Source organism: Manacus vitellinus, unplaced genomic scaffold (assembly GCF_001715985.3).
Source record: "Manacus vitellinus isolate BGI_N305 unplaced genomic scaffold, ASM171598v3 scaffold_3_pilon, whole genome shotgun sequence".
NCBI lineage: Eukaryota > Metazoa > Chordata > Aves > Passeriformes > Pipridae > Manacus > Manacus vitellinus.
This window is the reverse complement of record NW_021940535.1, coordinates 38,503,894-38,531,760: the sequence shown is the minus strand read 5'-3', so window position 1 is coordinate 38,531,760 and position 27,867 is coordinate 38,503,894. Positions and strand designations below refer to the sequence as shown.

The 27,867-nt window shown below is 36.4% G+C and overlaps 1 protein-coding gene across 3 annotated transcripts in view; it reads left to right on the top strand.

Moving 5' to 3' along the window:
* The window catches only part of ARHGAP21 (Rho GTPase activating protein 21), an 81,407-nt gene that overhangs the window by 25,067 nt on the left and 28,473 nt on the right, over positions 1 to 27,867 (top strand). For 2 of the 3 annotated variants that reach the window (XM_029961708.1, XM_029961710.1), the window contains exons 4-8: positions 6,312 to 6,404; positions 10,218 to 10,296; positions 15,668 to 15,722; positions 23,920 to 23,949; positions 25,451 to 27,395. In XM_029961708.1, coding sequence (XP_029817568.1) covers positions 6,312 to 6,404; positions 10,218 to 10,296; positions 15,668 to 15,722; positions 23,920 to 23,949; positions 25,451 to 27,395 — 2,202 coding nt within the window. The remainder of the gene's footprint in view (positions 1 to 6,311; positions 6,405 to 10,217; positions 10,297 to 15,667; positions 15,723 to 23,919; positions 23,950 to 25,450; positions 27,396 to 27,867) is intronic. The other variant, XM_029961709.1, reaches the window with a different exon arrangement.

The following is a 27,867-nucleotide window of genomic DNA, read 5'->3' as shown; positions in this document are numbered from 1 at the left end:
GATATGATCTAAGGTGTATGATAATAGAATTAGGAAGTAAAAGGCAACAGACTAATGCTTTAGGATAGTGCCACTATCCTAAATTGCCCTCTTGAATCTAACATTTTTTAACACCCAAATGTTGAGAATGCTAAAAGAGGGCTCATTTAGTTTTCTACTGAGACCAGAGCCTGAGGATTTCTTGTTCCTTTATAGTTCTTCCAGAATGTTCAGCGGATTGACCTTCCAACTTGTCACATGTAATATTTCTCAGTGATTACTGTTGAGTTCAAATCATCTTTGAATTTCAATAAAAACACAAAGTGTAATTTCCATGGATTTAAGGGAGATTGTAGGTTCACTACAACAGATATAAATTGTATGGGTCTATGCTTATCTAAGAACTAAAGTAAATCCTCTAGACTAATCATAGCTTAAATTTTAAATTTGAATAGGTTTCATTTTAGATTTGAGAGAATTAAAAAAAATAATAGTTTTGGCAAATAATACAGTGGGGAAAATGCAGTTTTGGAGGTTTTGTAACTAAGTTGAGACTGTGTTACATGTTTTCCATAACAACGCCAGATTATTTTTTCCTCTCTACCCCCACCTTGCCAGGAAGATTGAGTTGAGGTTGTATTAGTCAAATGGTTTAACAGGAAAGTAAGCAAAAGAAGAAATACCAACTTTGAGTTGCCTAATCAAAATGCCAGGGGTGCTTTGAATAATGAGGGTGTATTTTTTCTGTATCTAAGAGTTGAATGCCAGGTGTTTTCTGCTAAATGACTCAACCACACTAATTTACTTATTATCCTCTTTCAGAGACTTGTCCTTGGCACTTTATTTTGGTTAGTGTTTTTCTGTTGAGTTATTTTGTGCTTGATAGTGGATGAAATAAGCTCTGTTGGGCTGGGGTGGGACCTTTGGGCTCCTCTTTTGCAATGGATTGCTAATGGAGTAATGCCTACTATGTATGAAATTCAATTTGCAGATTATAATATCCATAATTGTCTTTAGTGGGACTCTCTTAGTTAAATGTAATCTTGACAGTTTTGTGATTTATATTTAATTAAATGAAATTTCAGTTAATAAATGTAACCTCTGCTATACTTTCAGCAGTCTCGTTTTGAGTAACTTGGGAAATGATTAGCAAGTTTTTGATTCATTAATCAATTTGAAGCATTTGCCCCCCCTGTATCTATTTCCCCTCCTTTTGCCTGAAAGGCACCCGAAGAATCAGTGCCACTGAGCATTGTTGAACCAACAGAGCTCAAATGCCTTGGATATCTAAAAGCATACTTGTAGATCTTCATGTTCAAGAGGAATATTCTCCTTCTTGAGTCAGAGAAAGATGTGTGTAAGAGGTGGTCTTAATTTACTGATTTGAGGTAATTGGGCTGCTGATTCTTGAGTATATAAAGCGTCTTCTTGCTGTCTACTGAGCATGGGGCTGGGAGTAAAAATGTTCTGCAAAAGGTTATTTAACAAAAATCTGTAGGCTTTATTCAATCCCTGTGTTATGAAGAATTCTAAGCACAGTTCAGCTGTCCTGAGCAGAAGATTTATTTTTTTTTCCTCCCCTCTAGAAAGAGAATGGCATGTTTTTAAGCAGTGGGTTCTTAGGAGAAGCTTTGTAAGAGAGTATGTATTCTACTGTGTCCCAACACTTGCAGGCTTGTGCTCTGCAGGTCAAAACGAAGGAAAGAGCTATGTCAGCAATAGCTCTTTGGCACAGGATTTTTTTTTTGTTTCTTTCTCTTTTTAATTTTTTTTTTCTCTCCAGAATGTAAAGCTTGTCAGGGAGATGCCCTTTTTGTGTAGTCTTCATGACTCAGGTATTTTTATCTGACTGTGTTTTGTATCAGAAGGTTAATGACTACAGAGAAACGATGTGCTTATTGCTGTGGTGTAGTATCTTGGTAGATTAGATAGTATAACTTCTGCCACGTCATTTTGTTTTCCAGGTGAATCACAGAGCAGTGTAGTAATGCTGCCTGGTCTGCAAAGAGTACCTTAAAAACTATCTCATGGCTACTGCATTTAATATAATACCACTCATGTTCCTTGCCTTTTGCAACCGGACATGCCTATCTTGTGTTGGCCTTTTTAGCCACCAATGTGCTTGCAAAGAATGTGGGTAGAGCCCTTCCCAAATCTTCGTTCGTGAAGCCCAACCATGATGATGACTCATGTTCCTTGCAGCAGCTGTATTTCAAACTAGCTTTTTAGGGGATTAAGCTAGAATTAATTTCTATGTCAAGTTTGGGGGAGTTAAGAGAAGTTTTACTGGTTGTGACCCCCCAGATTGACAGTAAGTCAATTATAAATGTTAACTAGTCTTACTTCTACTGTTATGTTTAGAAGTAGTAATTTTTTTTTATATTCCCTTTTACCATGGAGAGGGAGAACATTTTAGAATTTTACTACTTTGCAAATAAAGTGGTTGTGCTAGTGCAATGTACTACCCTCTGCTAATTCTGGCATCTTAAACATTTGTCAGGAAAGCTTCCTTGTAATTTTGCAATGAGAAATCCACTTACACTGTCAGACTGTGAAGGCAGTATGGACTTGTAATCTGAGCTCAAAAATCCAAGTACTATAAAGGTTAGGTCATAAATTGTTCTGTGATATGTATATGAATAAAGTTTTTAATTTTATTTTATAATCACTTGAACCACAGTTGAAAAAAAACACTAATCTTAATTTGTAGATTTTGCTGTGATCTCACTGGTTATTGAAGGTAGCATGTAGTATTGTTGAAAATTGCTGATCAATTAGAAGATTTGCATAGAGTTATGAAAAACGTACTGGCTGTTGCTGTTTCCTTGCACATGTGAGTGTGTTATTGGCAGCTCACACTTTCACCTGTTTTCTGTGTGTTTGTGATGTCTTATTTCTCACTTGCAGTTGAAGATCTGGAAGAAATAGTCCTATTTGCTGGTAGCTGGCAATGTAATGCTCAGTTATAAAGTTGCTTACAGAAGTATGCAGAAGGAAGGAGAAGGCAAAATCATCTGCAACAATGAGCACTGGAAAAGCAGTGGCAAATAAGGCTGCATGTCTTACAGACTAGTAGTCTGAGCTGCTTTACTGTTCTTTGTTGTATCATATTGTAAGGAATTGCTGGCATGCTCAAAAAAATTGGGTCTATCAATATTAGAAAGGAAAATGGTGAATCCTGACAGTATGTAGTGCAGAGCTGGAGAACTTAATATAAAAGTTCCACTGTTATAGTCTGCTCCAGATGGTGGAGTTTGGAAGAAGGAAAGTTTAGGCTCACATTTTTGGACAGCATCTTGCTTTTGCCTGATGGTTGGATGTGGATAGGACCAAATGGAGATTTAGGCACTATTAAATTGGAATGTAGTAGTGTTAAATTTGGAGACATGAGGTGAGTTATTAGATTATCCATTTTACTTGAGATTTATTTCTGTAATCATTGAGTGCATGTCTACGAGATTTGTTCCCCTTCAGTTGGTCTGAAGAACGTATCATTAGCTCCTGCTGTCAAAAAACATTAGCTTTGCTTGTGTTTCAGACTCAAAATATAAATGTACACTTTGAGGCTATGTATTCAAGGAAACTCATTTATATGTTACTGATTTAAAAAAAGATTTGGTTGATATCCAAGTATGTAAAAGATCGAGGAGAAATGAAGAGCGTATATTCATTTACCAAAGCTTGAGAGTTCTAGGCTTTTTTCTTGTCTTTACTTCTATTTGGGTATTACTGAACTGTAAAATGAACCTGCAAATGTAAACATTTTTAACCTTTCATTCTAATTTTTTGCCCGTAAATTGATCTTTAGGGTGGTGGTGGACCTTTTTTGGAAGTAGAGTGACTGTTCAATATATCCTCCTTCTGCAAGTAGGAGAAAGAACCAAGCTTCTTGAATTGGTCCATAAAATAGCTGTGGAAATGTGAAGTGGGTGCCTGTAATGTTGAAAAACCTCTTGGTGTAGCCAACAGGTCAGAAGTCAGATGTCAGGGAAGCCTGCAGTCTCTGATCTCCAAAAATTGTTACAGGATTCCCCTCTTACTCAGAAGTGGGAAGTGTATTAAAGGAATTCTGTGTTGGATACTGAATGGGAGTAACCTTATTTGCCTGATCTCTTGTTTTGTGTGTTCTGGTATGGACAAGGTATAAAGGAACATTTGAGTACTAAGCAAACTAGCAATAGGCCACTAACATTTTTTTGAAGAGTATTTTATAAAGGAAACTGAGGTAGCCCCTTGGTGTTGGGTTGTAATTATCAGATATTGTGTTATAAATTAAATGCACCATGTGAGCTGCATTATTCTTATTTTTCTTGTCCCTTTTGGGACTGTATGTTTCTACAGTAAAAGATTAAGTGGCAGCACTGGGAAGGATGTTTGGAGTTGCTATAAAAGGTCATATTTTAACTTCACTCTTTCAAGTCATTGAAACAACCTTTTGTTCATGGTATCGGGTAGATTATTCTTGGAGCTTCTCTAAACTTGCTGAAACATTGCTGCCTCTTAAAGGGTGAGACCCATCATATGTTCAGTGTCTATTTAAATCTGCAGATTAAAAATGACAGATATTAACTTTGGTTCACAAAGAGCATTTTGTATGTCTTGGAGCTCTGTCTCACTAATCAAATTCTAAAGTATTTGGGGACTGAGCTGCCAGCTGGAGTTTCTGGGTTTGTAATTCAGTTGCTTTATATATAGTATTTATCTGATTCTCTCAAATCAACTTTTTGATTATTCTCTGAAAATCTGGAATTATTTTGGGAAGACCATTTAGAGCCATATGAGTAAGCCATTTTGTTGAACTGTTTTGTGGTAAAATGTCAGATACTGAGAGGTTGCAGAATTGAAGGGATTAGGCTAAAACTTGTATTTGAAAAATGTGGATCAGTCAGAGGGAAGTCTGGTTCTGTGCAATTTACTAAAGTTTTTCAAATAATGAGCTTTTCCAACATGGAAACTAAAAAAAAAGGGTAAGGGGGACACCTTATTTATATTCAATAAGTATTGCTGTGGCTTATTAAATATGTGCATGTTCAAAGCTGTAGGGAAGGTACTTCCAAAAGCAGTGCCATTTGTGCCTAAGTCAAAGGTCAGTCACTGAAGAAATGATTAGAACCTAATACTCCAGTTCTAAGGAGTGTTTGTTTTATCAACAGTGCCAGTTTTAAGCCATCCCTTTATTCTCTCCTGCTGTTCCTTCTTTTTCTGCATTTAAACTGCTGTCTCAGCTATGCCAGGGTTTCCTGGTAAGCTGGAACCCAGGCCAAGCTTACTTTCATGCCATGTCAGTTCCCCAGGCTGGCTCATCATGTAGTCTCCAAAGGTGGCGTTTCCTTAGCTTAGAGTGTGGAAAACAAAGGTAGTAACTGGTGATTGGAGTTGGGAGGGACTGGGCTGTTCAAGCCAGCACTGGCACTGTAAGGGAGTGTGGATCTGGCTGTGACCTTCCAGGTTCTGCCCCTGGTTCTGTGAGCGCTTCAGTTTGGACCTTGTAGGGGTGTCAGGAGACACTGATAACCCTGTAGAACAAATTTAGGTTGAGTGCAATTTTCTGTCAGACTGGAAATAATTTATTTTGGGAGGGGTGGGGGAGTCTTGCATGTTTGCGTTTTTGCAGGTTTTGGTTTGGTTTTGTTTTTTTTTAGCTCGCTGATATAAAAATTATATAAGTGCAGCTGTGTAAATGCTGTAAAATGACTTATTCCAGCTGTGTGGAGATGTAGCGCAGCACCACTATTTTAGCCTGCAGTATAACTGTGGAGTTTTTTGTTTGTGGTGTTTGTTTGTTTGTTTTACTGCACACACACCCACCTTCCCCCCATCTTGATATTCAGAAACAGTGGCTGCTTAACTAAGAATTACTCAGCTTTGGTTACATGTGTGTAAAAGAACAAGGTACCTGTGTTTCTGGAAGCATAGAAATTAAGCGTGTATTGAGAAAGCAAGAAGATACAGGTGTACATGGTTTCTAATTACTGTAGATTAACTTCCACATTGTGTAATTATGGATATGTACAGCATGTCCAGACATTATAATTTACTTGGAATGATGTATTACTTTTTGAACTCTGATAAATCTTCAAGAAAACTTTCTACTTCATCTTGGAGCATCTGAAAAACACTGTTAGAAAATCAGTGTTACAGTTCCATGAGGACTGTAATCAATGTTATGTTTTTTCCTTCTAAAGAAAGATTTAAAAATTTCATTTTTTAGCTTACATTATCATTTCTTACTGTATAGGTCTGTATGAATTGGATTATGTCCCAAAATATTCTTAGAGTAAAAACATTAAGGCAGTATAATGAAATACTATTAAATATTCTTTCGTCCTCAGGAAAACAAAGAAATAGACTGGAGCCAATGGATACCATATTTGTTAAACAAGTTAAAGAGGGTGGACCTGCTTTTGAAGCTGGACTGTGCACAGGTACTGTTCTTTTGTGACATCAATAGCATGTTTGTGTACATGATGTAAAATATTTGCGATTTAAGTTTCTACATATAGTTCTGTCTTCCATTTAAACCTTGTTCTTTCCTTCACAAGCTTGAAATCTCTCTTTCAAATTGTCCTCAAGGATTTTTCATCTTGAAAGCAATGTGATGTTTATTAAGGCATTACAGTCTTAGTGTTTTTGGTTTATTATCTTAAAACTGGTAAGAATAAGTATATGTTAAGATGTGTAAACAGAAGGAGAAAAGGGAGGAAAATAACTCCTGTGAACTATGTCTTTTGCTTTGTGACAAATTGATAACCAGAAAACATTCAGGTTTATGTGTTTTAAATTGTTCTATTTTACCTCCCTTAAATTCAATAGGAGCAGTCCAAGTCTATTTCTTCTTAGAAAATTCTGCTCAGTTGTTCATTTAATCAAACTGGAGAGCAGAAACCATGGGGTTTTTTTTGTGCAGTGTGTCGCACCTTTACTTAAGTTTCAAAGGAAAAAGTTGTGTTAGAGTGGAAAGTCTTACAGGTGATAAAAAGATCAGTTACACAGATGAATACCACTAGGTTTCTTAAAAGTGCAGCAAAACTTACAATCTACGAAAGGTTTGTACATGTATCAATAATGGGATGTTGATATTTTCCTTTGGAAACAGTCACGCACCTGCATTTGACTGGAATGGAATAAACTTGTATGGTCTTCCTAAAGAAATATAAAGTTTCTAGGGTGATCAGTTTAAAACCAGTACCAGATCCTACTTGTGCAGTGTAAATTGTGGTTTTTTTAAACTTCTGCTTAAGTAGTTATTCAGGGAAGGGCTACTTTGGTGTTGTTTGATGATATTATATAAAGAAATGTTTTGGCTTGATAAAACGCAGCATATGTTGTAGTTGTACAGAGGAGCCACGTTAATTTCTGCTCTGTTCAGTGTTTGCCAAATTGAGAGAGATGAAATCTGTAGAGATTATTTTATTTTTAGTCATAGAAGAGATTTTTAGGAGCCTAGAATAAAGAAGATAAAATAAATGAGAAAATACGTTTTTTAGTTACTAGAATATTCTTCTTAAGCACACCCCTGATAGCAGTTATATCTAATTAGGTCATGCCAATATTTCTTGTTTACAAGTTTTAGGGCAAAATATATGACTATATCTCTGTCTTGAAATTATATTATAAAACACTCAGGGAATGATCAGCCAGGTAGATTGCTTAACCTCTGATACAGACACCATATAACTTTCTTAATTTGTAAAATCAGCTATTTTTTTTTTCCTAGTATAAATTGGCACTGTTTTGTGATCACAGTGAAGAAAAGAAAATACTTGAAAATTGAGTAGGAGTTACATTTGTCAATTCTTATTTAGCTGCTGCAGGGTCCTTTGTCATACTGAAAGTCTCAACATAAGCTTCATTACCCAGAATGAATGAGCTCTCTTTCAGGAGCTTACCTGGCTGCTATTCACCAGAAAACTTGGAATATTCTTGCTAATTTCAGCAATAGGTTAAAATATCTTAAATGTGAGACAGCCTATTCTGAATATTTTTAAATAATCCTGTAAAATCATCTTTGTTAGAGATAGAAAGAAAATACTTCCTGTATTTAACCTCTGAGGCATTTCATGAAAAAAAATAACATCTCTGAGTTCCAAGCATAAATGTTAGAAATATTGCAATACAAACAGCCAAAAGAGATGCACATTTCCCGTGTCTTGATCTTCATGCTGTCATTTTTATATATGCAAAAATATAAAGAACTAAAATGTGTGTAGAAAGGGAGATGGTTTAAGTGCATTCAGAGTAATTTCTGGTTTGATCAAGGGTATTTAATGAGCCACCAGACTGATGGAGAGCTATTAGATAAAGCCTTCAGGCACTGACCTTCCCCTTTTTATGTCCCTGGAGTGGAGCAAAGTTGTATTTTGCAGAGTTGTCTGTGCTCACATCATTTGTGTGAGAGTTCCACAGCATGTCCCACCGGGGTCACTCGGTGGGTCCATTGGATGCATGTTTCAACTAGACTTGTTTCACTGCTGTGTATGATCTTGTCTGCTTCTTTGAAAAATAAAAGCTGCACAAGTCTAGATAAGATGGTATGACCTATTTTAAAGATATTCCTAGTTATAGTTCTTAGGGGGAATAAAGAGTAAAGATCTGTGGGAATGTTCTTAAACAGCCTGGAAAAAAGCTAGTTCAAGTTCCAGAGAAGGATCTGGTGTATTCTGAGGAAGTCTTGCGATACAACCTAGTAGGACAGGGCTCAGAGCTTGTAAATAAAAATATTTTTTGGCATAAATTATAGCATTCCTTCTTCCTGCAGCTTTTTGAAAGGGTTTATTTTGGTGTGATGCTGTGATTTCAAAATTAGCTTTTGTCTCCGTGGATAGTCCAGTTTCTCAGCCTGATTGCATAACATGTCTGTGTGTGCAGCAGTGGGGTAGGGTTTGCCATCCATCACAGGTGCCTATCAGACATGTGGGTTGCTAGCAGCCGTTAAATGTGGCCACCAGGCTTTCTTTCATCGCTTAAGAAGCAAGAGACACAACTTAAAAGAGTTCTTTCAGGTGAGGAAAAAGGCAGTAACCAGTGAATTAAAGGGAATATGTAAACTTTTATAAAGTTGAAAATATCGCACCAGTTTATTTGCATTACATTAATATTGTGAGTGCAGACCAAATTAAAATGTCAGAAGATCCATGTTTTGTAAATGCACAGGGTCTGTAAAGGGAATCTCCACAGAGCACAAGCACTTAAAGTGTTATTTTCTCCAAGTCAGGCTGAGTATTTAGAGTGAGCAGCTTTTTCCTTGCTTTAATTTGATCTTGCCAGCAACATGAAAAGGGCTTTCAGTTTCTAAAGCAATGTTAAAAAAACCATTCTCTCTGGCTTACTTTGCATGGTTCCTTTCTTTCAGCTCTCTTTTTCTCCAGCAGCTTTCCAAAGCTCCTTACCTAGCTTTAGGCCATTTTCTCCTCATTAGTAAATTCAAGATAAGTTTCTGCTCTTTGGATCAGAGGTGACTTTAAATATTTAGTCAAAGGAATGGGATATGTTTTTCATCAAAAGCTACAAATAACTCTACACAATGGATTTGAGAGTTAATTTATGAGAGTATATGAAGCTCTTAATGAGGAAGGTGCAACAAACTATCTGGAGAAACCTTACAAAAGTGATATTAGATCTAAAGATTGAACTGTATGGATAAGAATAACCCATTACCATTGTCCAAGGCACACTGAAGACAGTAATGTCTTGGAAAGAGCCCCGATTATTCTGAGGAAGGAGGAAATTGTAGCTTTCAGAAGATCTGTTTTTTATTTCTAATAAGGAAGAAGTACAAAATTGCAATATTTGCTGTTATTAAAGGAAAGTTATAAGTTTGGGTTTATTTTGAGGTTAAGTGCTGGCATGAAATGTAATTCGCTTAGGAATCAGGCAGAATTGTTGGTATATGTTACCATCCATCAACAGCTTTGTTTTGAAGATGAGATACCTAAGTGAACCTCTGGTATAGCTTACACCTGCCTGTAGTTTTCTTTCTGTGACTTTCTACATGATTCATTTGGAAACTTAGGGTAAGATACACATCTGAATGTGTTCTGAGAAAAGAGTAGAAGTTTGATGTCCTGTATAGGTTACATGTACTTGTGCTGTGCATCTTTGCTTTTTTTTATTGTTAAGGAAGACTAACCTTGAATTTATATTGGTGTTCTTGATTATTATGGGGTACAGAAGTACAAAATAACTGTTAAAAAATATCTAGACAAATTAATTTCAGTTATAACTTGTTCCCTTTCCAGGTGACAGAATTATAAAAGTCAACGGGGAAAGTGTTATTGGGAAGACATATTCTCAAGTCATTGCTTTAATACAGAACAGGTAAGATACTAGTATTTCATTATGTGCCACACTTTTTGCATACTAAGCAGGAAATGACCATTTGTGGGGCTTTTGAAATGTCATTGTATTTTTAAAGTTTCCTTAATACACAGTTTTACTATTTCTTTTTTCATGTATTTGGTGAATGCTGAGAAGGTTTTGAGAATAGGTGTGCTGAATTTGTACCACAGTCCTTTTATGTCAGTACTTGTACCTTGTTAGCAAGTAACACTGAGTGTTATAGAGGAAGGTTGAACCTCGAATAGACAGAGTAGATATACATACACCACGTGTATATGTGTCAACTGAAAATCAAAAAAATCTACCTTATGAGATCTAATAACTCAAGATCAGCATATTTGGTAATGGAAAAATTTTATGCTAGTGCACACCTCCAAAATATCTTGGCTATCCTCTGTTTTGCAGCAAATTATGAACCTTGCAGATTTGAGGAAATGCTAATATTTACTGCTTCTGTAAACTCACTAGAGCTTGTGAAATCATGTCCATACACAAGTCTGGATGCTTGTTTTTGTGACTTGTCTGCCTCCATTTTTAGTTTTCTTGGTGTCAGTTTCTGTTCTATAGCAACAAATTTCCAATATAATAATGAGTTATGTGCAAAAAAGATGTATTATGATCAGCATGAAAGAATGTGATGGGTAAGGTAGACTGAAACATGTTTTATGTCATTAATAGTGTCTATACAGGAGCTGGAAAGATGGAATCTTTTTTTTGTCCTTCACTGGAGATAACATTAGCCATGTGTCGTTTCTTTATTTTGTATTTATGCAGGTTGTACACAACTGTTGTACAGTAGTGTATACCCAAGATATTACATGCCCAACCATGTGCATCAGCCAATTCACTCTCTTAATCCAAGAAAGAAAGAGACTAACCACATCTGTGTGGTCAGTGATTCTTCAGTGAACTCTGGGTGTGCCCATCAATAAAGTTTTATTTTCAACCCTATGAGTGTAGTTAGGGAATGATTCTGTAGAATTCAACCCCTGCCCACTGTGGATAAACCAGGGACACCTGAACAAGGCTTTGTCAGTGATTATCTAGTGCAACCAGGAATGGTCTCTGCTGCATCTGTCCCCCTGATTTCCATGAGTGCAGAGAGGATGAAGGGATGCTATTGTTAGTTACAAGAGGAGAACAGTTTGTTTTCTGAAGCCAGATGTGTACATCACAGAAGATTGTAACAAAAGGTCACGTGTATCCTCAAGCATTTTATATAGAAAATACAACCATTAGGAAGTCTTCAGCTGAACCTCTTGGTATGAACAGATGATTATTCATTCTGATCCATAAAGAGAGCTCAGACTGCAGACCAGGTGTACCTTTCTTGTTGCTTACAGGCAGTACTTCTCATGTGACTGAAGAATCAACTCTCTCATTCTTTGCTTCAAAACAGTGTTTTGGAGCTCAGAGCAATTTATTTGGCACATAAGTATTTTATTTCTTACGCTACCATTTCATGGCAAATAGAATTTTATCACGGTGTGTGCTTCTTGCTTTAGCATGCTACTCTTGCATCAGCATTGCCATCTTGGGTTAGGCTGATGGTCTGTGATGTCATTATCCTCTCTGATAATATCCAGCAAAGATTTCTTAGGAGAAGTCTATGGAAACAGTGAAATACAGAGTGGTCAGATAATACCAACCCAGAAAATACCATACCCATTCCCAGAAATCCTTGGTTTAGGAAGTTGCTGAACTACAGGTGTTATCTATGTTGTTTGATTTAATAGTTGATAGGTTGGTCTTGCACAAATTTGCTGTTGAATGTACTTAAACTCTTCATTTTAAAAATACCCAGTAACACAGTTCTTGATGTGTTTTGTGTCTTAGCTGATCTTTCATCAAGCACACCTTGGCTTCTTAGTAGGCTTTGTGCAAGCAACTTGCTGAAAGGCCTTTTGAAAGGTTGTCAGTTGAAATCTCCTTTATTCCTGACTAAATACAGTTTCTTTCATAGTCTCAGTAGGCTGTGTGTTGGTTTTCTAGATAAAAGTATTGCTGTATTTTTAATTGTTTTTAATTACTCATTCAAACATATTGATGACTGTAAATGCTTATTCTTTTGTCATTTTTCTTGTCATCTTCAGAGTAGTTTTTAGGGATACAACACATTTTATAGTCTCTCTTTAGAAAGAAGAGAGTTCCCCTCCCCTCCTTCACTGTTCAGCTGTTTGCAATGAAACTCAGTTTGGACTTACAGATTTTTATAGATTCCTCCAGTGGCCCCATTTTCATAGCTGCTCATTTATTTTCTAGAAAGTTTTTCAATTGTAGCTGTTTGTCTTCATTATATAATGCTGCAGACATCAGAACTTAGCTGCCTTAGATGAAGTGATACTCATATCTTCCAGTGGGACTTACGGATGCGATATAATTCAACCGTGCTTTGTATGGTTCCCAGAAAAGTTTCAAGCTGTGTCTAGAATGTTTTCTGTTTTACTCTGCTTGGAGATGGCAAAGCTAAACTTACAGTGATTATTTCCGCTGGAAGATGAAAGACACACCTCAAAAGAGTTGCTACAGTAACTACACAATTAATCCCAAGAACACTTTCAAGTCTTTTTCCTGCTCTTTACCAGCAGTTGTTACTTTGGTCCCTTAAGAATTTATTCTTATCTGTTTACAGACATATTCAACTTGGCGATCTGTTGATTACTATTTAACTCTAAATTATTTCTAGTTCTGAATAAAACAAAAAACAGATTCTGATTTGCAACTTCTTTTTTCCCCACCTTTTTTTTCTTAAACTGTGGGGAATTTGAATGATTGTCTGTTCCACTTGTTGCTCTTTGCAAATTCTTCTTGAAAGCCTTGGGATTACTCAGAAATGTACAGAGTTCAGCTACTGAGTCATTAATACAAAATGATGCATCAGAAGGGTAGTATTTATGATTAGTGCTTTAGTTTGATGACTCTGGGTCAATACATTTAAATTTGGCTCTTAGAACGTGTAGTGAAAGAAATTTGAATGATAACTATCTCAGAATTCTCAGTACTGTGCCTAGTATTTCAGTGTAAACTACCATCTTCTGTGTGGTGGTTCTTATCAACACTTTCTAGTTCATAATTTGCATGTATATTGTGCAGTACAGTACACCAGAAGTCTTCCTTAGTACTTTTTGTTTCTGACATGAGAATTGAAAAACATGCTGAGAGCACATCACAGAATATGAAGTAGGAAGATGCAAATTGTCTCCAGAAAGTTCTTCAGGCAAACTGGAATAGAGTAGTTAAGTAGTTATTGAAATGACATTTAAAACATTATTCCTGAATGGAACTCTTTTCTCTTTTGGGTGGCTACTAAAAAAGCTGTTAACTGTGTGAGTGGAAATAGATTTAATCACTTTCTTAAAAAATATAAATTGAGAGGGAACATGGAACATGTCTGAGTATGATTCTTTCTGTCTCAAATTATGTATCTTTATATAAAAAGCACTTTAAGAGGAGCAGTGTTATTTATCATATTTTTAACATCCAAAGTCTTCATCGTGCAAGTAAGCATTGATTATTATCAGTTGCTTAATAGGATGTATACATACGTGCTATCCACACATAGAAACGAAGTCTGAACGATTTTTCAGAAATGCCTCCAGCTGTGGTATCTGTTTCATATTCTTTTTTTCTTGTACAGCTGATAGATAGTTTAAAATCCATACAAAGGAGCTTAGATAAAAGTCAGATCATGATGACACTACTTTTAAAGAATAATTTTAAATAGTTCCACTGTTTATGCATTCAGTCAAAATGGGAAATGCTATTGTAAATGTACATAAAGTCAATACTCTCTTGTTTCTTAAAATTCAGTATTTTAAAAAATCTTAACAAGACTTTTGAAGACTCATTTTTTCATAGATGTGTGTAGACTTAAAAAGAAAAACTTAAATCACTGCTGATATTTGGTTTTAAAACTAAAGTAATTTATGCTTCTTGGAGAACACTTTTCTCCAGAATGAATAATGGTTTAAGAAGATTGTGAAACCAAATACCCTTACTCTGCTATTTTGGAATGCAGCCTTGTGTCTGCGGTTGCTAAAAAATGGAAAAGGAACCACAAAATAAAAACATTCTTCATATAAGGAAGCATAGTAAATCACACATTACATGTTTGAGACGATGACTTTCTTTTCTGCAGAAATAAGAAACTGAGGTCCTTCTCGGTGCTTTCATAAGATGCTCAGTGTGCCCTGAAGTTGGGGCCAGGCTGTGTGCTGGTTTTATCTTTTCTCAGCTAGTGTGTTGTACAGACAAGCGAATTTCTAGTCTGACACACCCGGTTAGGTTGTATGCCTTTTTTTTCTTATGCTGGTACTGGTCAGTTTTTTTAAATACCCCCCCTTTTTTTTTTTCTTCTGACACGTAATGTGTGATTTCTAAATAACGGTCCTAGAATGTTCATTTTCTGTTTTTCCAGCCTAGGTGTAATAGACTGTACATTAGTCTTTTGTAACCCTTCTCCTGTTCCCCTTTACATTTAATGAATGTGAACACATTATTCCTTTATCTCAGATGAGATAATGAATTCAGCTATTTTGTATCCCATGTTACAAGCTCATACTTCTCTCTTGCTTGTAAAAATACTTTTTTCTGGTAGATGCTGACTGTGGGTTTCACTGTTTTAAAATACTTGATTCTGGATAACTGTTACATTTAGTGTCCTGATTTTGCCTATGTTTGAGTCACATTGATTGAACTGTCTGGATTCCTGGACCTTTATGCTGCTGCTGCTTTTGGTTTCAGCAATTCTGACCGACAAATGCAGCACTTATAAATAGCAAGTGTTTTTCATCCATATTTCAGATGTCATCTGGATGACTAAATGTATTTAAGCTGATTCTGCCAGGAGGTGATTGGAGTGGAAAGGTGTAAGTCAGTGCTTGCCTTGGTATTGCTCCACTTTTCACATGATGTGGTGGTTATGACTTCTCCCTAGCAATTTTAGAGAGTGCTGAGACTTAATTTTAAATGGAAGAAGGAGAGAAGTTTTACCTCGTATTCACAAATTTGTCACATTGTTTTGTCTCAGAAGCTCCAAATGAATAGTATACCTTAGGACTTCAGGGAGAAAAAAACCCTGCCAAACCCAGTGTGTTGGCTCAGTAAACTGGTTTTGCTGAGAACACAGGTGTGTTCTTGCATCAGATTTCTGTTCTACTCTGACTTGCTAAGACTCTAATGGAAATCAGTGTTTATTTCTCTTGTGTAAAGTATTTGTCAGAATAGCTGTGAGTTGGAATTTTTGAATAGTTGTGATCTATCCAAGTTAATGGATCATCTTTGTAACAAAAATTGAAAATCTTCTCCAAAAGTTCATGTGTGATGTGTTTTTTTTTTCTATTTGTTTCAGTGACAGCATATTGGAACTTAGTGTTATGCCAAAAGACGAGGACATCCTTCAATTGGTATGTTTATGAAGTTTCTATTCAGAGAGTTTATTGACTAAATAAAAATGTTCCGTTGTTGGTTACAAAGTCTTTGGACTCCACTATCACCAAATAATTAGAGTTAACATTTATCTTTTTGTCACTCTTTAGATATTTTCCTACCTCCTTACCATGCCTGAAATTTCAGAGGAATCCAGATATAGGAAATACCATCTTCACATGATATTCCTAGCATGTTAAAAAAAAAAATTTTGTTTTTATTATCATTTGGATGAATTTCCTTATGTTAGAATTTATGAATTGGATTGCTTCCTTTAACCAGGTTGTCTAATTCTAAATAATTTGAATTAAAAAACTAACATATGACACTTAAAATTTACTTTCGTTTAATGTCTCACTATTTGTCAGTGGTTTTCCAGGAAAGAAGCAAGGTGATAAATGTGCTGAAGGTTATTACCAACTTTTTAAAATTGTGACTGCTGTAAATGTGTTTTTACACTAGTGCCTATATACCCTCGATTTGAACTGAGGTCCTGCACATATAGTGAGGTAATTCATCTCCCGTTTAGTGTCTCTAAGTCCAAACAAGCCTTGAATAATACATGATGTTGCATATTGTGAAAATTAGAAAAATACCTAGTGTACTGTTATGCTCTAGTTTATTTTTAATTGGAAGCAGAGGAAAGGAGAAGATGACAAGCAGGGTGGACTTTTGGGTTAGTAGTTGGAAAAGTATATTTTCTAATCCACACAGAAATAGTAAGAATTGACTTTAAGTTAAGAAAAACTGTGGGTTTCAGTAGCTGTGGGTAAGGAAAAAAAGCGAGAAACTTTGTTTTGAGTTGGAGATAGAGATTAGCACAGGAACTCAACCATTTAGGCCAACAAGCCAAGGTTATTAGAATAGAAGTGATATTTTGAGAACATTTGATAAAGAAATATTTCAGTAATCCAGCACAGAAAATGTTGGGGGCAGGGTGTGAGTTCTGTTTGCATGAATCAGTGGGAGGGGAAAGCTGTGGGTGTTGGGGCATTTTTTGTTGTTCTTTTTTTTTAAAAAATTTTTTTCTTCCTTTTTTTTTTAATTGGAACTGTGAATGTGTAGAAATGCAAGAATAGTGCTAAAATTTAAATTATTAAATTTCCTTTGTATTTGTCTGGGCGACAAGGTCTTAGGCATATCTTCCCTCTGCTGATGAAACATGAAGTGCAACGTTCAGGTGAAGTAGAGATGAAAAGCAGTTGATTGGATATAACTTGTTATATCACCAAGTGAGGTAGTGGGGCCAGAGGAAGGAAAAAACCACAATTGTTACTTTTGGGTTAGAAAAGGATATTGACAAAAATAAAAAAAGGTCGTTCTCCTGGAGGAGATGGAGGGATAAAGAAAAGAGGAAAAAATATCTACCTGTGGAAGTTTTAGGAAAAGAAGGGAAATGTCTGTGGGAATAATTTTCAGGTGTCATTATAAAAAACTTCCTCTTGAGTTGTAAGATGTGACAGAGTTGTGAATTTTGTGTATAAGGCTCCTCTGTTGAAGATAGAAAGGGGATTAGGTTTGAGAGATGAAGTAATGATTTTGCAGAAAATGGTTTGCGTTGCCTCTATAGTGTGCATGAGTTCCTTCTGACAGTTGTTTGCTGTTTGGGTGAGTTGGTACGTGGTCATGATACAGGAGGGGTTTATGCTCCTGTTTGCTAAGATGCATTTGTTTGGGTAAAAGTGAACTTCCCTTGAGGAGTTTCAGTTCCACATGGGATCTGCCAGAGAAAGCCAAGAAGAGACAGGTGTTTTCTGTAGTCCTCAAGACTGAGTGTTGAGTGTACTTAGGCCTATTGGAAAAGACTTCTGATAGCTGCAGTTTGTTCACTCTGTCCTGTCGTGGACTACTTTAGTAGATATGTTTTCAAGTGTCAATCTTTGATGGCAGAGTTGCGATTTATGAAGATTCATAAAAATGAATTGCATCTCACAACAGAGACCATCAGTTATGGCCTGTAGTTTTCTGTCTTTTAGGCCACCACAAAGGAGGAAAAATCTTAGCACTTCTAAAATAAAAATCAGCAGACTTTTGAGACTGCTCAAGTGAGGGTATCACTGTAACTTCAGTAAAATGAAAAATCTGTGCAGTTCCTCTGAAGAGACTTAGGATGCACAGTTCTCATTACAAGATTTGGTGAAGAGCTTTGCTCTACTCGAATCTGAACATGTTTAAAATACTTACAACGTAACAAAATAGAATGTTACTCCTTTCACTTCTGTGAAAAGACAGTAAATTTTTATTTCCAGCTGAGAAACTGCATACTTTTTAAATTTTCTATTTTTATCTTTGTGATTAATGCTGTATTAGCTTTTGTGGAAGTCTTATGTAAAAATATATATATAAATTTTAGAGCGAATTCTTATTCCTGAATGAAGGTAGAGCTCATATAAGTAAGTGATAACAATAATTTCTCTAGTAGTAGTGTCAGTATAAGTGCAAAGTGAATGGTAAATGGTAAGGTACAGTGGCCTTATTAATAGAGGAAAAACACCTGGAGTTGTGTTATGTAAGAATGTGTTGTTATAGAATGTTAAATGTAAGTTAATAGAGAATGTTAAATAATCTAAGTTATTTTCTGTGACATATGTCATAAATTTCACTGTAAATGTCTTCAGATAGTATTACTCATTGTAAACTGATGCTAAATACTGGTATGCTGTAAAAATAGAAAACCCCAAAACACTGCTGGATATTGGAGGAGCTAATGAAAGGTATATCTAGTGCAATGAGGATGGAATAGTTTCATTATATTCAGGAATAATGCTGGTTGTGGTAAGTTTTATAGTACTTGGCAATCAATTCCATGTGTTGATGGCTGATTGCTAGAAACACAGTTGCTTGTTTCTATCCTTAGTTTGCTATTTATAAACCTTGAGTTTAGTCTTCAGAAATATCCATATATGTCTGTGAACCTCTTGATATCTTGAATTTCCTGAAATCAGGGCTTCAAATCCATTCATCAGTAGTAACAATGAAGTGGTCCAATCCACAGGTTACTGCCCTGTGGCAGTGGCATGTGAACAGAACTCACTTGGAAGGGAATTACATGTGAAACTCTCGTTAGTGAAATCGGTGTCAGTCGTGTTTGTTCACAGGCATGATCTTGAAAATGTCACTTTGTGGATGGGGAAAAGGATATTTAAAACATCTCTATCCATGACAGAAAGTTGAACTCTTGACAACTATGTATGTGTTCGGGGTTTTTTCATGCTCCTCCTCAAATATGTGGTTACTTAAACTTATCAAAAGATATTATTTTGAAACATTTCTAGATATATAACCATTTTGAAAGTAGGAGGAGGATTATTTTTGTATTATGTTCTCCTTAGTGTTTCAAATTTGATGTATCTGTGTGCAATTTCTGTAGCATTCTCAACCTTTTTTGGCAGAATTTTGGCATTACCACTGACTTCATGCAAATGGGAAGACACATTTAGGTCAACTACAAATAGTTCCTTTTTCCCAAGTGTATTCAATGAAATTGTTGCTGTTTTGTAGCCTTTAGATAACAAGTTCAATACTAAAATGCTGTTCAAATTGTGACAGCTTTTCAGTTGTTCAAAAGCTTTTTGTTTTACGTGGAAAATAGTGAATGTAAAGGTGCTCCCCAGAGAGAGAAAATAGAGTTTTCTAAACCTACTTGCAGGTCAGCATTATTATGAATCTTGTCAGCAGACTTTGTAGTGTCTAATACATGTATGTTAGGGTGTCCTTAGTATGCAGGATTTTTTGACCATTTTTGGGGGGAATGTTCATGTTGGAATTTACTTATTTGCTAATTGCTCCTTGTGTATGTAAAGAAGAATACAGCTTAACAAACTACTGAATTTCTACATATCAAGGTCTCGAAAATACGACTCTTTGAAAAATGGTGTCTTTAATATGGTCTGCATTGGAGCTGTTTGATGGGAAGGTTTCTTGTGATGTATCACATTAATGTTCTTATATAGGGTTTAATTTAGGTAAATATATTTATGTAGATATTATTTTGTAAATATGTATATCTATGTTGTGTGTGTGTATAAACAGATACATACTATAGGTAAGTTACCCTGATTTTTTCATCTTTCACTTTCTGGCACTTCTCTTACTACCCACTCAAAAGTCCCATCATACCTAACTTCTATTCTGACTCCAACAGTTTAATTTCAAAACAGTTCTAAAAAATCATTTCCTTGCAGGAGTTGCCCCAAAAGGTAGGAGGTTACTTCTAGTCTTACATGTTGTCATCATTAAATTTTATTAGTGTACAAATCTCTTGAAATGTGCCTTACCATTCCAGAAGGAACTCTTTCATTTACTGGAAGATTTTATTGGGCATTCTGTGAATAATGGTAAATATGAAAATAAAAGGAGACTGTTTTACTACTTTGGTTTTGGTATATTTAATTACATCTAATCTTTCCTTAAAATTATGGACCAGTGAAGCTACATATCAATAACTGAAAGTTGACCACACGTGAAGAGAAATGTTTCTCTTGTCATAGATAGTAGGGTAACCATAAAATCCTAGATAGGAGTGACCAGGAAAGTGAGTGAAAGTCAACTGAAGCATATATTTTCTTTACTTTTTATTTTCCTTCTTTCTAGTCAGGTGATATGGAAGTTTTCAGTGTATAGGGAGATCTGGGCAGAAAAGAAGAGTTTGCTGTATTATCATTTCTGAACTTAGTATTTTTGTGGAATTTAGTGGCTCTCAAGGCCTCGTAGTACCCTGAAATTGCCAGTGATGCACCTGTAACGAGAACAAAACAAAAGAAAAAAACCAAACCAAACAAAGAAGACCCCAACACCATAAAGAAAAGTAACCTGCATGAGGAAATTTATTCTAGAGTTTTATATACCCCAATAACCTCATGTCTCTGGCTACAGGTCTACCCACAGTCAACTTTAACATTAAAGACTGTGTTTTTTTTTCTTCTTCCTGTTGCCATCCAGTTACATCAGACCTAGTGGAGCAACATGACTCTTTAATTGGCAAACTGTGAAATATTTTCATTAGATTTATATTTAATAAAGATAAAGATGTTTTCATAAGTAGCTGTATTTAGTCAAGAGTCTTGGAGCATTTTTTTACTCTCAGATTTTGTACTGACTTACTGATGGGCACAGAGGTTAATATTAAAACTCTGGCAGCAAGTAAAAATGGAAGAAGGAGGGGTGTGGTGTGAAGACATACTGACCTAGAGGAAGAGACTAAAACTTTATTATTCAATATTGCATATGTTAGAAAATACCGTTGGCATCAAACCTCCTAACCTCAATTTAGGCTAATATTTACAAGAAAGTCTCTTGCACAGCTTGTATTTGGAAATAAAATTTTTGGGGGTTTAAAGCATTAAATTTTGTATACTAAAATTGCTTTGCCTTTAGGAAGAAAGGCTGTGTGGGTTTTTTGTCAAATAATGTTGTCTGACTGTAATGTTTGGGTGTCTGAGTAAAATGAAAGCACTTGAGCTATAGTACTAACATTTTTGCCAGAACAAACTATAACTAGGAAGTGTTTCCTTTTAAGACAGCTGTAAAACTTTTCTGATGTGCAATTTCCATACTCACACTAACTGAGAATAAGTTAGGACTGGGAAAGAGAAAAATTTAGTGGTAAAGAAATATAATCTGAAGCCAAACTGGTTGGAGAAGGAAAGAAGAATACCTCAAACTCAGTCTTACAAGGTGCTGTGCACATTGGCCTCTGACTCATCAAAATGCTTCTCTCCAATTTTGCAACTAGTTCTGATGAAGTCAGTGTTATTATTCATCCTGTAGTGAAGCATACTCATCCTCAGTGAAACACAGGGCTGCGTGTTTTTATGAATTTGGACTAAGTGGTGAATTTTAGATGGTTAATGAAATATGTTTGGCTGTTATTATTCTAACATCTAATGGCATAAAATCAAGTGGGGAAAAATGGGATCAAAACTCTTCAGGTGAATTTTCGATGGTTAATGAAATACCTTTTAAAATGCTTCATTTGCTTAAAATGTATTTTGCCTATCCTATGGTATTGAATGTATTACCTTAGGAGTTAAACCCTTAATGGCTACAGATTTATAGTAAGAAATTAATTCTTTGCCATAGGAGTTTGCAAACTTGGTGCAAACAAAACCAGCTTGCAAGATGGGGAAGAAATTGTACCCGATAGCTGGAAACATGCTGAGTTCTTACTGTAAGCACAGCAGTTTGCTTCTAGTAATTTTTGCAGAGCTGTTATCCATCAGAGCTGTTAATGTCACTCTAAATTGTTGCATTTGTATGGTAAGCTTTCCATAACTGTTGTTGTTTTGAGAAGGTGGAAAAGAGCTCATAAAACATCAAGTCTGACTTTTGGATCCTCTTGAGACTTCTGAATAACTGCTGAGTATCCAGTTCCTGTAGGAATTCAAGTGGGTTGGCTATTGTCTGGTTCAGGACCATCACTGATCTGGATATTAAAAAAGTTTTAAGTTGCAAGGCTTTTTTTTGGTTTAAGACTTTTTAAGGACTTAAATTTAGGCCATACTGTAACAACATTTTTATATCATTTGTTGAAATCATTTAGAGATAAGAGTAGCATTTTCACATAATATATCCTTTGAGAAGCTAAAGGGAGAATAGAGATATTCAAGCTGTGTTTTATAATTGCAAATTGCGTTGTGTCAAAACAGTGTATGAACTAATAAATATATTAGTGTATTTCACATTTTTTAGCCTCTAAATGTCTAAAACCTTAACCATCACTTTCTGCTTAAATTAATTAAAATATTTCATAGTAAAATATATGCTGATAATACATAATTCAGCGTGACATTATTCAGAACAGATCCATGCATTTCTTTGGGACTTGCACTATTTCTCTGTTGGCCCTTAGTCAGAATTATGAAACAAAGGTATGTAATATTCTTTATGGAAACATCAAAGTCCCATTTATAAGCTTCTTCTTTCGTGGAAGGATGTTCAGCTTTGCTTCAGTGTTTCTTTGGGAAGTAGGTAAAATGAGGTTGAAAGGAGAAATACACTTTCCATCATCAAAACCTTTTTTTCTGTAATTCTTACACAGAACTGTCAGTCTGTCTGTCTGGATATACCTGCAATCATGGGGGGAGAAAGTCAAGTTGATCTCATTTTGGACTCATGTTGTCTTCTGAAGGTGGTGTTTTAATATCTGTGATAAATTTTGTCAAGAACTGAGAACTAATTTTTATACTCATCTGTAGTCTTCAGCTACGATCAGAACACACCATTTTTGGAATCTAACCTTTCTGCTGTCAAAGTCAAATGAAGCATTGTTTGTCAGGGGAATGTTTTACAAAAATATAAATGTGGTGTATTTGCTGTTGGTGTAATGTGTGCATATCCCAGCGAAGGTGGGATATCAGCTGTTTTATGAGCTGTATAAATTGATAATTGTTTTCTAGTGGAGGGGGTGATTGGTTTTGGTTGTCCTGCATGCCAGTAGTATCTCACTCAATCCGTTTTCTGGGTCTTCAGTATCTCTTCCAATTTTTAAAAAATTTCTTACAGATCATCAAGATTTTAAGTAGCCATTTATTTAAAGATTTAGAAATATTTATTTTCGTGTGTTCCTTCCCTCCATTAAATGTGGCAGTGGAAGCTTGGCTTGATTTTTTACTATGAGTGGAGGAAAAAAAATACAAATCATGTGAGTAGAATGTTTCTGCAGCATCATTCCTCTAATTTCAGATGTACAGCGTGAAAGCAGCTGCAGTCAGCTGACAGCTTGTGGTCATGTTCAGATATATGTGGGGAAGGGGCGTGCTGTTTTAAGTGCATAATACAGCCGTTGTTTCGTCACCAGGAAGCAGAGATGGGAGCAGCCCAGGGGAAACGAGAGACAGTAATGTTGCTGTAGTGGAAGGGAAGTCTCGTTGCATAGAGCCAGAGCTCTCTGCAGGCAGCTGTAGGGATGCACCAAGGCAAAATGGCACAAATGTATTTTGCTTTCTGTAAAGGTACAGGATAAATATAAGGAGCAAATAAAAGGCTGAATGGACATGTTTGCAAGGAGGGTGAAGTTATTTTTTGTGCTCTACTGCCCTTTACATCTGTTGGTACCTTCCAGTGAAATCAGTGTAGCTGTATTTTTAGCTTGCTGTAGTCAACATCAATATGACAAGATAATTCTGTCTTTACATCTGTAAGCAGTTTTTACTGTGTTTTCCTGTTTTCTGCCAGCTGCAGTTTACAAAGGATGTCACAGCACTGGTAAGAATTGTACAGTAGCCATTTCTCTGATGGTTTTGTAAGGCATGTTTTGCTTAATGATTTGTGAGAAGCAAGAATATGAAACAGCAAGTTTGTTGGAAATGAGCTAGATAGTCTGAGCTGAATTTTCTTCATAATGCTAATCTCTTGATTTGTGGTTTGTGCCTGTGTTATTTGGTCTGTTTTTCTCTTGGTGTGCTTTAATATTTTGCACCTCACTAATGCTCGTTGTAACATTGCAGCAGTATTGTAAATGCCTCGCCCTCCTCTGTACTTTGCTCTGTATTAATTTTATGGCTGCTCTTGGGCTTTTATAATCTGTCTCCTGTTAAGACAGAACACATTGATATTCTGGAATTGAGCATGTTGTGATTTGGACAGGAAATGCTGTGATATGATACCATGCCTAAGCGTGTAAAAGCCCTGAGAAATTATTTTGATCTTTTGTTATACTGGCAGGCTCTGCATTGGCTCTTTATTGCATTATGTTCAAACTGAGCGAACTCATGCTAAAGTTTTTCAATAATAGGATATTGTTTAAGTATGCTGTATGCTTCTCATTGATTTATTATTTTGGATGTTCTGTTAATTTCACAATGACAAATGCTGCTTTTCTGAAATGCTGCAGAAACATACTAAGTGTAATATAACCATTTTCTCTCAGGAGTCAGGCTGTTATGCGTAAAGATGCAAAGTGCACTGAGGAAATGAATTTGAGATTTCAGTTTGTGTTTCAATAGTGTGTGGACAGTAGTGGATATGTATGAATTTTCTTACTGTTTGTTCCTTGAAGTTAAAAATGTTAAATATCATTAATATTTTTGCAGTAAGATTTGTGTACTATGTACTTGCTGTCTCCTGTAAAATATAAGATGACTTATAGGGTGTTGGCTCACAACAAATATGTTACTGCTTTAATTTATTCATTATATGTTTAGGAACAGTAGCTTTTATGTAGAAGACATCTTAGAGGAGTGTGTGTACTTTTCATATGTACTACATTAAGTGAACAGAGTTGTTTTATACACTAAGTGAATAGAGAATTTTCTAGTTCTACTTGAATTTATTATGCAGCATTTTAACCTATTAATTGCTATGAAATTCTGGTTTCTGGCAATGTGAAGCTTAAATGGGAAGAATGTATGAAGCATCATGTTAGAAAGCAAAATTAAGGGGGAGAAAAATACTGTTTTGTGTTCATGAATTTTGAGAAACCTGCCTCAGTGCCCTACCTGCAGTATTTCCTGGAATTATCAGTTGGTTTTTTTACCTGAGCGAGGGAATATATGTAATGATTTTGCTTGTTCTGTTTCTTGTTCCTACATCACTAAGGGGATGGAATGCTGTTTTTATCTTTTTAACTAACATTTTGTCTAAAATTAGAGATAGTGTGAATTTTGAACTTGTATTCCCTCTCTTGAAGATTGATCATGCAAATACTGGATGGCGAACTTTTCCGTCTCCCTCACTACTGAGTACTCACTTAATCCTCTCTCCACAGGCGTATTCCCAAGATGCCTACCTGAAAGGCAACGAAGCCTACAGTGGTAATGCCCACAACATACCTGAACCACCGCCAATATGTTACCCGCGTCTGACATCCACAGCTTCTGTTAAGGCACAAGCTGCAGACAAGCTTTCTTCTGACTTCTCACTGGGGAAACAGCAAGTCAGCAGACCAGTACGAGCATTGACACAGCCAGAGAGGGCCTACAGAATGGAAATACAAGTGCCTCCATCGCCAACAGACATTGCAAAATCAAATACAGCCGTATGCGTTTGCAATGAAACTGTAAGGACTGTTATTGTGCCTTCTGAGAAGGCTGTAGATTTGCCATCTTGTAGAAATAATCATGCTGGTCCCTCACACAGGACAGAGGAAGTAAGATACGGCTTAAAAGATCAAACCAGTCTGAAAGCACGGACTACATCACCATCATCTTCAGTGTCCACTGCCATTGTACTTCCCCAGACTCCAATAACAAGGCCAGTTGATACAACTGGAGCAGTAAGTAAAGCTTCAAATTATGTAGTATGTCCAGAAGGAATCCCAAGCACTAGACCTCCTGCTCAAGCCACAGACTCACCCTCAGTCTCTACTAATCATTACAGTTCTCCAACCTCCCACCAGCACATAGACTGGAAGACCTACAAAACTTACAAAGAATACATTGATAACAGGCGCATGCACATGTATGGCTCCCGAACAATACAGGAAAGGTTAGACAGCTTAAGAGCAGCCTCTCAGAATACAACTGATTATAATCAAGTGGTGCCAAACCGCACTGCTTCTCAGGTACGGCGCAGGAGCACCTCTCACGACAGGGTTCCACAGTCTGTTCAGATCCGGCAGAGAAGTGTATCCCAGGAAAGACTCGAAGATCCTGTGTTGATGAAAGAGTGGCCACGAAGTGCTTCACAAGATACTCTAACTTCGCCTTCAGTTAATGCTAGAAATCACAGGGCTCGGTCGTGGGATTATCTCAGCAAACAGGGTGAAGTGCTAGAAAACTTCCATTCTGACAATATGATTGCAGATACAAATGGAGATAGGAGAAAGACTTACAAGTGGACAGGGTTTACTGAACAAGATGATCGGCGAGGTATTTATGAGCGATCTAGACAGCATGCATTTCATATGTCCCTTCGAGGTCAAAATTTTCCTATAGCTCCAAGTGCTTATATTTCAGACAACAGGAGAACTGGTAGTAGAGCTTCTCTGCCCGGTTCTCACTTCCAGAAAATTTCACCAGATTTTAAAATGTTACAGCCTTCTCGAGATTTGCAAACTCCTGGGGGAGTTTCAAAACCTGCAGCTGTTTCACAAGAGAGATTGTGTCTCACACCAGCCAGAAGTTCTAGAAGTAGCTCTCTGAAGAACTCAGCTCCCTATGCAGCAAAACCATCTATTCCCCTTAACCAGGGCCTGGATGCTATTGCCAGCAAAGACCAAAGAACAGTAAATCACTTGCATCAGAGCGGTCTCTTAAACCAACAGTCAAGGATCCGAGCAGAAGGTGCCCAAGATCACAAAACAGAAATTGGTAAAACCATCCAACCCTCCTCTCTGTCTCCAGCTTCTGCCAAACTCGTTCAGCCAAGTGAGTGTTCAACTACCTCTGACAATGTAGATGGTTCCATAAGACAAAAGATTCATTTTGAAAGGGAAGATGTCCGTGAGTCTGAAAGTCTGCAAACGGATGTTCAGGGAAATGACAAAGACACAGTGGTCATGCGGGACAAATCACCTTCTGGCCACCAAACTCCACAGCCTTTGAGGCATCAGTCCTACATTCTTGCTGTCAATGACCAAGAGGCAGCCTCGGACACTACCTGTTGGTTACCTAACGATGCTCGGAGAGAAGTCCACATAAAAAGAATAGAGGAAAGGAAAGCATCGGGTTCCAGCCCACCTGGTGACTCTTTGGCTTCTATTCCATTTATTGGTGAGTTAAACTATTTCAGTGTCCATCAAATGCTTTTCTCTGCTAAAGGTGGTGGAGAACACCATGCCAGGTTGTTCCTGTAAACTCTGAGGTTGAGAGCCATGATGGATTTTTCTCGTCTAGAATAATTTTAGGTTGGTAAAAGTAAAAGTATTCTTCAGTAGAGGAAAAAAAATGTTCTGTTTTGTTTGGGGTTCCTAGAGGATGAACATTAAATAGCCTACAGCGATGTAACATTTTTCTAGAGTTTTCCTTAACCTCCTGGGTAAGTCTGATTACATAACTGTGTTTTGCTATCACTCCACATAATGTTCTGATGTTACATATACAAACAACTAGCATTTGCAACACCTTTCAAATATTTTTACTTCTCTAGTATAAAACATATTTGGAATCCAGTAAAGCGAGAATACAGATGCGAATCCATATAAGGGTGATTTGTGGAGAAAAAAAAAAGGTTGGCAGCTGAATA